This window comes from Amphiprion ocellaris, chromosome 16 (assembly GCF_022539595.1).
Source record: "Amphiprion ocellaris isolate individual 3 ecotype Okinawa chromosome 16, ASM2253959v1, whole genome shotgun sequence".
Lineage (NCBI taxonomy): Eukaryota > Metazoa > Chordata > Actinopteri > Pomacentridae > Amphiprion > Amphiprion ocellaris.
Genome location: NC_072781.1, coordinates 27,719,242 through 27,733,721, shown reverse-complemented (window position 1 = coordinate 27,733,721; position 14,480 = coordinate 27,719,242). Strand labels below are relative to the sequence as shown.

General features: G+C 35.2%; 1 protein-coding gene across 2 annotated transcripts in view; it reads left to right on the top strand.

The window, feature by feature from the left end:
- Positions 1-1,317: 1,317 nt before the first annotated feature.
- The window catches only part of nfkb2 (nuclear factor of kappa light polypeptide gene enhancer in B-cells 2 (p49/p100)), a 31,847-nt gene continuing 18,684 nt past the window's right edge, over positions 1,318-14,480 (top strand). For both annotated transcript variants that reach the window (XM_055018504.1, XM_023284476.3), the window contains exons 1-4: positions 1,318-1,387; positions 3,789-3,918; positions 10,385-10,424; positions 12,979-13,054. In XM_055018504.1, coding sequence (XP_054874479.1) covers positions 3,902-3,918; positions 10,385-10,424; positions 12,979-13,054 — 133 coding nt within the window. In that variant the 5' untranslated portion in view covers positions 1,318-1,387; positions 3,789-3,901. The remainder of the gene's footprint in view (positions 1,388-3,788; positions 3,919-10,384; positions 10,425-12,978; positions 13,055-14,480) is intronic.

Sequence of the window (14,480 nt, the reverse complement as noted above, 5' to 3'; positions counted from 1 at the left end):
AGCTGCGGGGCTTTCCGCTGTGATTGACAGGCTGCGGTCTCCATGACAACAGCGCAGAGATGCGTCAAGTAGACTGAGAAGAGCGCGAGCACAGCTTTTAGTCAGGCGAAATGATCTTCAAAATAAAAGTATTTAGTTAATGAAGCCGCAGCTGGACTGATTTTAGGACCAAAAAAATTAAATAATGTTTAAATAAAATAATTTGAATATAAATATATAGAAAAAAAACAGGGAAATATGAGTGGGATAAAAATGTCTCTCTAAAGATTTATTAGATGATGCTTCTATATTTTTACCAAGTTTTCTAATCTCCAATATGTGTATAGATATTTACTTTTTTATCGTATAGATATAATTTGTGTATGACATGTCAAAACAAGCAGGTTTAGAATAACAGTAATAATAACAAATAAAGTATACTTCAGCAAATGGAAAACAACATGGAAAAAAATGCAATAATATTAAATGCATAGTAAGTGAATAGAAAAATGTACAAAGCAGAATCAAAATAGGACAAAATGCAAACATGCACAATTAATTAACAGTAAGAAATAATAAATTACTAATAAAATAAATAAAACCAAATAATTAAAAGCTTTCAGCAACACAAGGCGACTTTTTCACCTTTATTAAAAAAATTAGTTGAGTAGGTTTAGTTAAATAATTTTGGATGGTCTTAACTTTAATATTTGAATTAGTCAGATGAAATAAAGATAAATAATATGTACAGTTTTGTTTGGTAAATTTTTCTGTTCCAGATGAGATTCAAGAGTTTTTATTTCTCACATGCTGGTACAATTTGGGTGGTGAAACACAAATTTACTCTTTCACATAGGTATGAAATAACAAGAAAAAAGATTAGAAATATTCATTAAAACATAGAAAAAGTCATAAATAATAACGTGTAAAGAGATTGTGAAATATTTAAAATTTTAGGAACACAAATTAAATGTTAAATGAGTCGGCTAAATGTTTATAATACCTAATGTTATGGTTTCACTAATAATTTAATTTGTTGAAAAAATGTATGTTATATTTAGCAGTGTAGGGTCTTAATCATAACATTTAAATAAATAAAAAAATCATATATAACATGGCCGAGTCTTAATAATTAATTAAGTGTCTTTTTTAATAGAGTTTTATCGCTTCGTCGTTTCATCTTTCATCGTTTCATCTTAATCACCTGACTGAAATATTAAACACAAAAAAACTACAAAACCACTACACTGTTCAAATGTCACTGGAAATGAGCACGACGGGCTTTTATTATGAAGAGCAGTGACAGGAAAACCGCTCGACCTCTTCCCCGCTGTTTTTCTTTGTTGAATCATTTCAGAGTTTTTCGGGAAACGGACGAGCAGTTGGTCGGGCTGGAGGCTGAACGCAGGTAAAACTCACCTTTACGAACTTTATTTGAACTTTATTTAAACTCTGGTAGCTGCTGGTGGACTGTCAGGGAGGAAAATAATCGATTAAACAACTCACAGATGAGTTATACGCGTTCATTTAACCGATTTTTAAAGCAGCGTCGAACCAACGTGACGTTTAAATTCAGTTTAGCAGCTTTATTTTGGGTACAGAAAAACGAGCAAAAACACCTTTAAATGTTTACTCAGCTGCTCTTTTTGCTCTTTAAATCACATTTAGCATTTTTAAACACCGAATTAAATACTTTAAATCCACTGAGGTGTGAGTAAAAATGTGTTTATTAGCTTATTAGCTCATTAGCAGAGTAAATAAATAAATCAGTCATGTGTTGGTGAAGCAGAAAAAAACCCAAACTGGTTTAATTTAACAGTTTCAATATGGTGGAAATGTGCAGTTTGTTTTGTTGTTTAATCAGGTTGTGCAACAAGGAAATTTCTGCAGCGTTTGCGCAATAAACAGTTTATTTTAGTGCGTTTTTAATTGATCAGCCACAGTTGTAATCTACCTGATTTTATTCTCTATCTGTGTCACTTCTGTGCATTTTTTCCTTGTATCGTACCTAAATTAATCCAGTGTTATTACGGCAAATTAATCCTATAATTCTCTTCTTTTTTCTTGTTTTTTTTTTTTTTTTTAAACCAAACTGATTATAGTTGAAGCTACAACAAACCTCTGAACTTCAGATTATTTTTTAAGGTAAATAAAAATGGAATTGTGTCAAAAAAATCTACCTCTTAATGTGAAAATAGGTAATTATTCAACTATATCTCATGAGCTGCAGCAATTAATCAAATAATCAATTAGTTGTCAGCTGTTAGATTAATCGCAGACTAATTTGACCTTCAATTTATCAGTTTTGCCTCTTAAATAGTAATTTTTAAAAGTTTTTTTAACTACTGTATGACAGTAAACTGAATATCTTTGGAAAAAGTAACATGTTGGACTTTAGAGACATATTTTCTACAGCAAGCAACCTTTTACATTAATTAGAAAATAATCAACAAATTAATCAACAACAATAATCATTAGTTGCATCTGTATTTGTCTGATGGATGCAGGAAAACTTATTTTCATCATTAAAGTCATTTTTAATAAAGGTATCTTGTAATATTACATCAGGCTGAACAATGCAGCTAACTGTTTTTGCAATATGGTGCTGGAAATGCAATATCTAAGTCGCAGGAGCTTCAATGTTTTGATTAAAACTTTAATTTGTCTCAACATGTCTCTATAAATTAATTTTTGTGGTGCTACAGGGACATTTACCGATCATATTCTACAGACATAATGGAACAAGTTTGTTTCTTACAGACTGCCGCAAAAAATAACACCAGTTTCATTTATTTTCATTTCCTGTGGAAAAGAAATGTAAAAATTCCCTCGAAAATCATGACTTGTATCTCATTGTCTGCCCAAATAATCATCATTTAACTTTTTTGTTATTTGTTTAGCTCTATTCTTTGCATGTTTTTATTTCTGTCTTTTTGCATATCTATTATTTTAACTTACTTTTGATTAATTCCCTGAAACATGACTGGATTAATCCAAGTTTGCGATGTTATCAGGATAAAATAATCCAGCTAACAGTCATACAGAAGGATTTGTTTCTTTTGCTCTTTGGCATAAATAACAACAAAGAATATTTGAGTTTTAGAATATAATTTATCTTTGAATTTTGGATAATAAAACAAAGATAAAGTTGATTTAACTGCATTTGTTAAATGCAGGAAGACTGACTTTTTGTGTCTTGTCATCTTTTAGACTGTAAGTTTCACATTTAGTTACATTACATTGGAAAAAAATTCTCTCTTTCAACTTTATATAATTGAATTATAACTTTAAGAACTTGAAATCAGTAAATCCTTAAATTTTGCAACCAGAAAAACAAGATGGAGCTGCTACCAGATAAATCTGTAACTTTAAATGATGCAAAAATGTAGAAAAATAATAGATTATACTGTCACACTTGTTCTTATTAAACCAAAGAGACTCTAAACAAGCTGTGAAGAACAAAAAACATACAAACTGTGATAGATTTCATGTCGGTTTCTGCTGATATTTTGTCCTGAAGTTGGGACATTGGGAAGTTGGAGCTGTGGAGTTGTGTTTTTCGAGGCTTGCGGTTTCCCTTTACTTCCAGTGCTTGTGCTAAGCTAGGCTAACCCTGCTTCTGTAAACTCCGTCCGATAAAAAAAATGTGGGGCTGCTGTTTTAAGAGAGGCAGCACTTTGTTGTTTGTTCAGTATAGCTGGAAAGTGAGGATTGTCCTCGAATAATCACCGAGGAGGAAGAGGAGGGTGGAAATTCCCTGCAGTGAGCTCAGATATGACGCTGAGCTGTGATTAAGACTTGGTTTGTAGTCCACAGGAAAATCCCTGAAGGAGGAAGAACGGATCAGAAACCTCCTCCTCCTGTGGGAGCCGAGCATTCATCATCTTCATCTTCACCTTCGTCATCGTGTTTCTGCTGAGTCATGGCCGGAGCTCTGAGGTACGTGATGAAGCTCTGCAGACTGGAATCACCTCGATTCTGTCGATGTTTTTGTGGATCAGAGTGAAATATTCCAGATGTGTCAACAACATTTAGCCTGTAATGAGAGTAACACAAGGCGACAAGAATGTTTTAAATTCTGCTCCAGAATTTAAAACTTTATTTGACTTTTATCTGTTTTATTTGTGGATTTTAAGCTCCAACAAGCCGTCGGCTGCTTGTTTCATGCAAAATATATACATATTAATCTTTCTACAAGTGCCGTAAAATTTATTTTAAATGTCTTAAAATGGAAATGTGTGTTTTATTTTGTTTTTATTTTAACCCTCTGAACCCCAAAACCCGCTGCCAGCTTTAGAAAAGCGTTTAGATTTTGTTATACTGACAAAATTACCTAAACTTTAAATAAATAAGCTTTCAGACGGTCCTTGAACTTCTCATCTGTGACGTTCCATCGCAAAACTCAACCAAATCTAAGCTGGAAATCAGACAATATTTATTCAACGTGTCTCTTTTAAAAGTCAACCAAAAATAAACTGTTTTTATCAACCAGATTCTGTAAAAAACAAAAAATTCTGCACATCTCGATGCAACTATGAAGCCATTAATGACAGAGCTGTGATCAACAATCACATGACAGAAAATTCAGGTACCTTTAGGCTGAGCTGCAGGATGTGTTTACCCAGAGCAGAATCAAAACAGAAATATCTGAAGCATGTAGAGTCAGTTTCATGTCCTGTATTGGTAGCACCTGTTGGCACTTGGAAACATGTTGTACAGGTTAACTGCGAGTCCTTTAAAAAAAAAAAAAAATTGTATAAGAAAGGAACTGCACAGAAGACATTTCTGAGTTCTCTCTACTTCTAGTCATGGTTGTTCTGTTTCCATAGAGGTGCAGGACTTTATATTGCAGTGAAAAATGAACCAACAGTGAGTAAAAATGTGAGAGGAGCAAGAAAAACACTGGGGTTCACAGGGTTAAGATGTTGCAGGAGGATGTTGTTGTAGTTTCTGGTGGTTTTCTGAAGACGTCCAGCAGGATGATATTCAGCAGCTTTGCTTCAGCATGAAACCTGATTAATCTGGAGACTTTTAGATATTTAAAGAGACTTTCTTTTTGTTAGCCAGCTCAGCAAAACCTAAAACCTCAATAAGAGATAGTAAGTATCACTACAACGGTTATTGAGTTTTGCTTTTACCCAGATTTACTTCTCTAGAAAGTAGTAATGTAACGCATCATGTGGCTCTTCTTCTGCACTAAATGGGCTAATCACCTCTATCAGACAGCTTTTTATAATGGAATTAATTATGGAAAAAAGCAGCGCTGCTACTCCAACTGATGCAGGAGAGGAATGCTGTTATTATATTTATTTTCTTAATGCGGATGCTTATTTCTAACTGACAGCTGCACATTCAAGTTCCTACACTTTAAACTTTAATCATTTAAACATGATGCTGAAGACGTGCACTCAGGTCTGACACTGTCCCATAATGAAGGATAAACCGCTTTAGTTTGTGGCCAAATCAAAGTGAAATTAATCATGTTATTGATCAAATATTCTATGTGATAAATATGAATATTTTTCTAGTCCAGCAGTGGTAGCAAATTAGGACCAAACATAGAAATATATTTATGCATTTTCTGCATCAATAACTGAATTTACACTACCATTCAAAAGTCTGGGGTTCACCCAGACAATTCCATGTTTTCCATGAAAACTCACACTTTTATTCATGTGCTAACATAATTGCACAAGGGTTTTCTAATCATCAATGAGCCTTTCAACACCATTAGCTAACACAATGTAGCATTAGAACACAGGAGTGATGGTTGCTGGAAATGTTCCTCTGTTTCCCTATGGAGATATTCCATTAAAAATCAGCTGTTTCCAGCTACAATAGTCATTTACCACATTAACAATGTCTACACTGGATTTATCATTCATTTAATGTTATCTTCATTGAAAAAAAATGCTTTTCTATCAAAAACAAAGACATTTCTACATGATCCCAAACTTTTGTATCGTAGTGTATGTATGATTGCAAACAAACAGCTCATGTATGCAGATAAAACTTGAACTGAGGATCTGTGTCACAGAAAAGAGCTGATTTAAATCATGAACTCTGAACAGAATCTCCTCTAGACCAGGTTAGAAGCATCAGTTACCATGGTGATCTAGCAGGTTTAAAGAGGGACACCTTTAGGCTTGTTATACCTGCTAACACATTAATATCTCTTCGTAGTTCGTTAGTTAGTTTGTCACATTTTTCTCTTCATTACACACCGTTTCTGTCTTTAGTCTTTATCATGTTTTTCATGCTGTTGCTTCTCTGAAAGCTTTGAACTGAACAAATAATTAGTTCCCGGCTGCTTTACGCAAAGTTAAAAAGATCCACCTGCGCCTGTCTTCCATCAGCCGACAGCTCTGCATTAATCCGGGTTGTGTTGCCGTGACAACCGGCAGCCGATGACTAACGTCTCTTTGACTGAAGTCTGGCTCATTTGTGACGCGCTGCCAGAAAACAGCTGCAAAGAGCAGAAACTGTGAAACTGTCAAACTTTTTTTTCCTTGTCATTATAGATTTTCATCTGCATTTTTACCTGCAGTGAAAATGCTTTAATTCAGATGATGAGCAAATCCAACTTCCTCCCTCTTTGCAGTTATACTGACATACATTTCTAATAAAGTCTAATAATTGAATTTATACCATACACCACATATAGAGGACAATGAATTCCATTACAACAACAAAAAGACAAAAACACCTCCAATTTTTAAAATATCCTTTGAAATAGAATTCATAAACCTATTTACTCTTCACTTTTTATTCTCGTTTCATATTGTCCGTCCCCAAGAGCTCCAAATTTCACACTGATTTATAAAATTTTACAAGCTAATCATGTTTTAAATTGCTAATAATGTTATTTATTGTCCACGTGATGCTGTAATAGTAATAGACAGAAGTTTTTGCGAGATATTTTCATTGATTACTAAACAACAGCAGCTCTTATAAACTTGGAATATTTGTAGCTTGTAAGCTGATAATAATTCAGACAGCTGCGTTTGTATGATGCTGTTGGTTTAATGGGCGATTTGTTTACATGGAGTATGAATCAGCAGGGGGCACTGCTGCACTGATGGCAGAACAAACTTAAACGTCTGGATTTGAAATTAATATCTTTATGATGTTTTTGAATTTTCTGGTTGTATTTGTGAAGCATGCTGCAGGGAAATGGATTTTATTGTATATTTCTTTCTGCTTCAGATGCAGACGAGGATCACGTTCATTGATGCATGTGTAGGTTTTCTTCAGTTTTAGATGTGTTTGTTGGCAGTGTTTTTACATTTTTGTGTTTTTATGGATAGATATCTGCAACAATATTGTGTTTTTTGCTGCATTTGTACATTAAGCCTCGTTGTTTGTTCTGCAGAAACTCGGTTACTAATTACTTTGAATATCTTTTGATCTATTGGGGGCGACACCTTTGTCTTGTGATGAGCTTTTTCAGTCATTTTTTGACGTCTTTTATTCTCATGATGAGTCAGTTAATCATAAAGCAACCATGAGATTAATCATTAATGAAAATAATGACGCTTCACCCTTTTGTTAGTTTAATATCAGACTAATCAAAGTTTCCATGCGATTAAATATCATACACATACAGCTACAGCCCTCTGAACTTCAAGCAGCTTTTGAGTTGTTTTTTTTGGGCCGTTTTCACTCACTGTGGGCTCATTTTTCACTGCAATATAAAGTCCTGCACCTCTATGGAAACAGAACAGCCTTGACTAGAAGTAGAGAGAACATGTGCAACATTTTTCCAAGTGCATACAGGTGTTACCAATTCTGGAAAAAAGATTTAAGGCTCTACATACTACAGGTATGTAGCTGCTTATATTTTTAATTTGCTTCTATATTTGTCTCCAATCTGCCCTGTGTAAACAGATCCTGCATTTCACCCTAAAACTCTCAGAATATTTGTCACGTGACTGTTGGTCACAGCGGAGTCATGAATGCCTTCGTGGTTGCACCACTAAATGCAGAATTATTTATTTTTTACAGAATCTGGTTGATGCAAACAGTTTATTTTTGGTGAATTTTTAAAATGAGAAATGTAGAATAAAATGATTTACTGAAATATCATGATTTAGTGGCGCGTCACAGATGACTAGTCCAATGACTGTCGGGAAGTTTACAGTTTCTTGCTCTGATAAATGTTGTAATTTTGGTGATTTTGTTAAAGATAAAATAGCAGGTTTTGGGGTTCAGAGGGTTAAATGTAGAGACTTTAAGATAAGCTGCTCTGTACCTGCAGACGACTGTGTGTCTCTCAGGTGTTTTTCGATTAGAGGACATTCAGATGATGAAATCTGTGGACAGGTGAACAGAAACAGGGCTGGTTTTCAGGGAAAGTGGCAGTAAAATCACCTCTGTGGATTCCTGCAGACTTCCCCCTCGGGTTTTCTCCTCACTCGCTGCTTCGCTCGTACTCTACCTGCTGTGGGTTTATGTTAATTAGGCTGTGTGTGCAGCCGCCTGATTGGCTGAAGCCATCAGGAGGGGTTGCCCCGTCGCTGTCCATCACATCAGATCTGAGTCAGGTTATAATGCGTGAAGGGTTTTTTTTTTCTCAGATAAGCTGCCACAGGAAGTCGGAACCAAAAAAAAAAAAAAAAAAACACCAGAGAGACAGAAAACTGAGCAAAGAGGAAGTAAAGAGCTGAGCATGAAACATCGGGTCTAAGCTGCTGCAGAATAATTCACGACTACATCCTTTAATTCAGCTGCAGGTTGGTTTTATGGCTGTTTCTAGCTTCTTTTTAGCTGGTTTTGTGTTGAATTTATTTTAAGCGTACATTCTAGTTTTAAATTTTGATGTCTGATGTCAAGAAACTTCTCAGTTAAGCAATTTCTTTAGTGTGTAGAGTGAACAAAACATGTGAACACATGCAGGCGACTCAGATTTCTATAAGATTAGATATTCTTGCTGCCTCACAAGCAGTGAAGATGAGATGTTTTTTAAAAATTTTTTAGCCAAACTGTAACACATACCTAACTTGTAAAACTTAAATTTATTTCTGTTGAAGCTGGTTATGGATCACAGTCTCATTGTCTGTCTGCTGTGTGAAACCATTTGATTTAAAAGTGTTTTACTACATTAAATGACATAATTTCCATCAGAGGCTGCAGAGACAGTACAGGTGCTAAACTAGGCTAATTAGCTTCTTGCATCACTGTGACACCTAACCTGCAGTTTGTTTTTTACCTTTGTTTCTTGTTCTTGTCCAATTCTCATGCTTTTTTATACGGTATACCTACTTTTATGTCTAAAAGTTAGATTCTTATCATATTTTAGATTTTAGAAGATGTGTAGTTGCATTATTTGGGTTCTGAATGGTCAGTGAATTTAGCAGTGAGTTGGTGAGAATTTCCTCTAGTTATGCAGGAATTCTCTGTTATTTTTCAGATAATACGTTTTTATTTCAGTTACTTTTTTCAATTTCTACTCATTAGTTCTACTTTTTTCATTCTACATCCTTGTATTTTTCTCAGTCTGTCTTTTTTTAAAGTATTTTTTCCGCTTTATTTTGTATTATGCTTTCAGTCTGTCCTTTCAGTTTTATTAGTCTGTATTTTTATTCAGTTTTTTCTTTTTAAGTCTTCATTTTTTCTTGCTATTCTGCATCTTTTTATTCTTTCAGTCTATATTTATTTTTTTTCCTTTTCAGTCTGTATTTTTAGTTTTTTCTTTTCAGTCCATATTTGTATTTTTTTTCTACTTTTTCAGTCTTTATTTGTAGTTTTTTCTCTTCAGTCTGTATTTTTAGATTTTTCTTTTCATTCCATATTTGTAGTTTCTTTCTTTATTCAGTCTTTATTTGTAGTTTTTTCTCTTCAGTCTGTATTTTTATTTTTTTCTTTTCAGTCCATAGTTGTAGTTTTTTTTCTTCAGTCTGTTCCTTAATTTTGTGCAGCAGCAGAGTGATGACATCATCAGTAGCTCCGCCCCCCTCAGCGCTGGTCTGGGATTCTGGGGGTTTTCCTCCACTCGCCACTTCCAGGAAGTGACTGAAAACATGCCGACAGGGGAGGGAGGGGGGTTGAACGACACAGAGACACACTGAGGGAGGGAGAGAGAGAGAGAGAGAGAGAGAGAGAGGGAGGGTCAGAGAAAAAAAGCTGAGAAGAAAAACAGAGAGAGAGAGAGAGAGAGAGAGAGGAGCTGCTGCGTTCGTCCGTCATGTGAAAGTGAAACTGCTTCAGATTCGATTTGTTTGTTTGTTTGTTGTTTCTTTGTTGTTTCATCGGGACTTCCAGATTCCAGCTGTGACAGACGAGGACAATTACAGTGATTCAGTTTGAACGAGTGTTTCCTCAGCGCACACATACAGAAAGAGAGTGTGTGTGGAAACTGTAAATCACGTTTGAAGCCTCTGATTGTTTGTTTTTGTTTTTGCTGCAGGATGACTGAACCTCCATTCCTCAACGTCTATGACAATGATGTGAGTCCATTTCTGTTGTATATTTTACACATTTAACAGCTTCACGTGTCGGTTCTTGCACACACGCAGGCTTTGTGTTGTTTACTTTTTATGTGTAATAACTGACTATACTTGTACATGTAATGCAAATATTTAAAAACAGTAAAATGACAAATACCAAAATCCTTCAACTGAATCCTGAACTGGATTCAGTTGCCTAATTTCTGCAGCTGTATTAAAGAGAATTCTCTCTGCTACAATGATGTTTGATTTTGGACGAGATTTTTCCTTAAGCAGAAGAAAATGAATTATTTATACATAGAAGAAGCGAGAAAAATGGGAGTTTAATCATCTCGAATAAATGTAGAGCCATATTAACACTTTATAATGCAGATGTTTTGGCAACAGTGTTGTTGTGTGTCTTGACCTAGACATTAATCCTCTGAATTCCATGCAGCTTTTTGGGCATCTTTTTGTACCGGTCACTTTTTTAGTCACCATGAGATCATCTTTCACTGCAATATAAAGTCCCGCAGCTTTGTGGAAATGAAACAACAATGACTAGAATTAAAGAGAACTCAGAAGTTATCATAAAAACATAAGAAATGAAAGCTCAGTTTTTTGATGATGCATTTTCCAAGAATTAAATAAATTGTAATTAACACGTAAAAGCAAATCCCAATGAAAGATGTTTCACCATGCTGGATGTATTTTCCAGCAACTTGCTCCTCTGTTCACCGTTTTTGAGCCATGTTGCATTTATCTTATTGATCCACTTTCTACCACTTTCTAATCTTTTATTTTCCTCTCAGTCTCGTTATTTATATCATTATTCGGAAACACTGCCTGCAATTCAGCTGAAACCTTTCAGAATTTTTGTCAGGAGCTCAGAATTTTCCATTTTAACACCATCTGGTTTATTTTGAACGAACGAGGAATGAAGCATATAGCATGATTTTGATGAAATGTTCTGATTTTAAGCTCAGATTTGGTTCAGTTTCCCACACATGAGCAGTTAAAGGACATTTGGAAAGTCCAATATTACAGTTCCTGGCTGATAAATGGTGCAATTTTGGAGATTTCTATAAAGAAAACATGCCTTTCAAATACACTAGGAGATTTGGTGTTCAGACAGTTGGTAGCTGATTTAGTAATTTCACAATAAGACTGAAATAGAAAAGTTTGGACTAATTTTTTACAATGGAAATCCTGTTTTTGTTTACAGAGAGAGTAAAGGCACCAATTCTTTCCAAATGATGCCCAGACCTACTTGCTGCTGCACAAACAGAAGCAGATGGATGAAATGTTTTAAAATAAAACTATAACTCTTAAAACCGTAAAAACATTTAGCAGAAGAAAGGTCTTCTTTAGCCTGATTTGATTTCTTAAATATTTTTTAATGCCATATTTGCTGCATTTCCTGCAACACACAGTGACCTTTGCTTTTGGCTCAACTTTCACAAATAAGGTTTCGGTTTATGAAACTACGAACACAAGCTGCCCCGGTGAATGAAATTACATGAATGAAGTCAATGAAATGTCTATTTGTCTCTTAATTTTAATCACCGTTGCATCTTATAGTAAAGACTGAGTCAGTAATGATACAAATAGCAACTAGGAGAAATTTCCACTTCATGAGGAAGCCGATGTTTGAATGATGCACAGTGAAACTGATTTGCATGAATAACTTTCTGCTTCACCGTTTCCTGCTTTAATCTGAACAAAAGCCAGTTTATTTCAGCAACAAGGCAAAGTTCATACTCTTTTATCCTTTGTGCATCTTCACTGTTTGAAATGCAAATTACTCCGTCTTCAGAAGCTTTCTGTTGCGTAAATCTTTACTTCTACAGCTTTACTCCTCTAAGCTTCAAACAGTTTCTGATCCTGTCACATTTTTACTCACTGTTGCATCACTTGTTACTAAAAATCCAGAATAAAAGCTATTTCTTTTTGGCAAATTTTTAAAATGAAACATGTAAAATAAGTGATTTTGATGAAATATCACATTTTTAAGCTTATTTTCAGGTAAATTTTCTGACAAAACTGCAAATCATTAGCTGAAGCGCCATTAGAAAGCTGAAAAATATGATGCTTTTTTCTGGAGCTTATAAATGCAATTTTAAAAGTGTTCATGTCTTTTCAAACTCGCCTGTGGATTTTATGGTTCAGAGAGTTAAACAATGAAAATAACTTCAACTATTACTTCAGGTCTCTGTTTGATTAATGTCAAAGAACTGAGGACAAACTCAGAAATTCAGATGACAATGATTAGATTGAAAAGCAGAAAGAGCACAGATTAAGGAGCCAGATCCTGTCTGGGGTTTTTACTGATTCATATCCCACTGATTGATCTTTTAATTATTCGATTGATTACATCAGACGCAAGTTAGTTTCTGAGGATTGATGAGTCACTGCAGAAAAGCGTGAAGCCTCCAGAATACTGAAAGATTTCCTGGTTTAAGGCCTGAGTAGAAAGGCCTGCAAACAGATAAATATTAACTGACTGATTGATTTGAAGCTTAGAGATGTTTTCCTGTCAGGTCTAAATGTCAATGTAAAATATTTTTTCCCTCAGCTGCAGCTGAATTTGAATCCGTACGACTACATTCCTCCAGTGGACATAAAGATTGAGCCCTACATACCCGAGACAGGTGAGTCACACTCTAATAGTTTTGCCTCCTTAAATTCATCCATCAGAAATATTTCAAACAGGGTTTGTTTTGAGAAATTACCTGTCAGATTAGGTGATCCTCACAGCTCCCGCAAAATTAAAGCTTTCATTGTCCTGAAAAGTGATGTTTAAGTCCTCAAGTGTTCTTTCAAAGGTTTTAAAGTGTTGCAACAGATGAGATTTTGTTTGTTTTTAACAGACAGACAGACAGACAGACAGACACACACTTTATTATTCCAGAGGGAAATTCAAGATCCCGAGGGAAATTCGAGTGATGTTTGTTCGCTATTGGTTTGTTACCATTTCTACAGTCTCAAACCTTCGCCCAGTTGTTGATTATTTCTGAAAGCCTTATGCATTTAGGTTGTAGATGTAGGCTGCAGGTGTGTAGATTATCCCAATCTGAACCCAAAACCAGGGATGTTTGACTTTTTTGGGTGCCCTCATATCCAACATAACTTTTCTACAGTCTGTTAATACCTGGAAGCTAACAAATTTCAGAGCTTTTACCTGAACTTGAAATGTACACTTGCAGTTTTTAGAGTCTCAAATCTTTGTCCAGTCATTGAGTCTTAGTAGAACCTTGTCTTGGCAGCTTTTTAGAATATTTCGTACCTGCAATTTTAGGTAGTAGAGATATTTTTAGTCACCCTGGCAGGATACAAACCATTGACGTCGCGGCTTGCAGTCAGCATCTAAACTGTTAACCAATGGGGTCGCCCCGATACATAAACTGTCTTTTCTTACAATCTCCTATTCATACTGGGAATGTAGGACTGAGACATTTCAGGATGCTTTTACCAGAACCAGACAAACATCAGCAGAGCTTACCAGTTTTCGGGAAACAGATTTGTTTGTAAATTACTGTAAATTAAAGCAGGACCTTGTTTGCACTGGAAACAGGCTGAACCTTGAATCTTCTACTAGAAGTGGATGAATCCAGGAAACTTATTGTTAGAAAGTGGAACATAAAAGTGATGTTTGTTTACGGTTGGTTTAATACCTGTTTCTAGAGGTGTCTAGAGTCTCAAATCTTTATTCAGTCCTTGAGTCTTAGTAGAACCTTGTCTTTATAGGTTTGTATAGTATTTTGTACCCTCAATTTCAGGTAGTATAGATATTTCAAATCTCCCTGGCTGGATCCAAACCAGGAATGGTGCTGTTTGCGGTCAACATCTTGATCAACTGTGAACCACTGGGGTCGACCCCCAAACTGTTTTTTTTTAACAATCACTTATTCTTACTTGGAATTGAAGACTGAGACATTTCACAACGCTTTTACCAGAACCAGACCGGTGCTTTCTCAAAGCAGCGGATACCACCAGTGTTTGGGAAAGAGATTTGTTTGTCGACAAACTGTAAGTTAAAGTAGAACCTTGTTTGCACCTGGATACAGGTTGAGACTT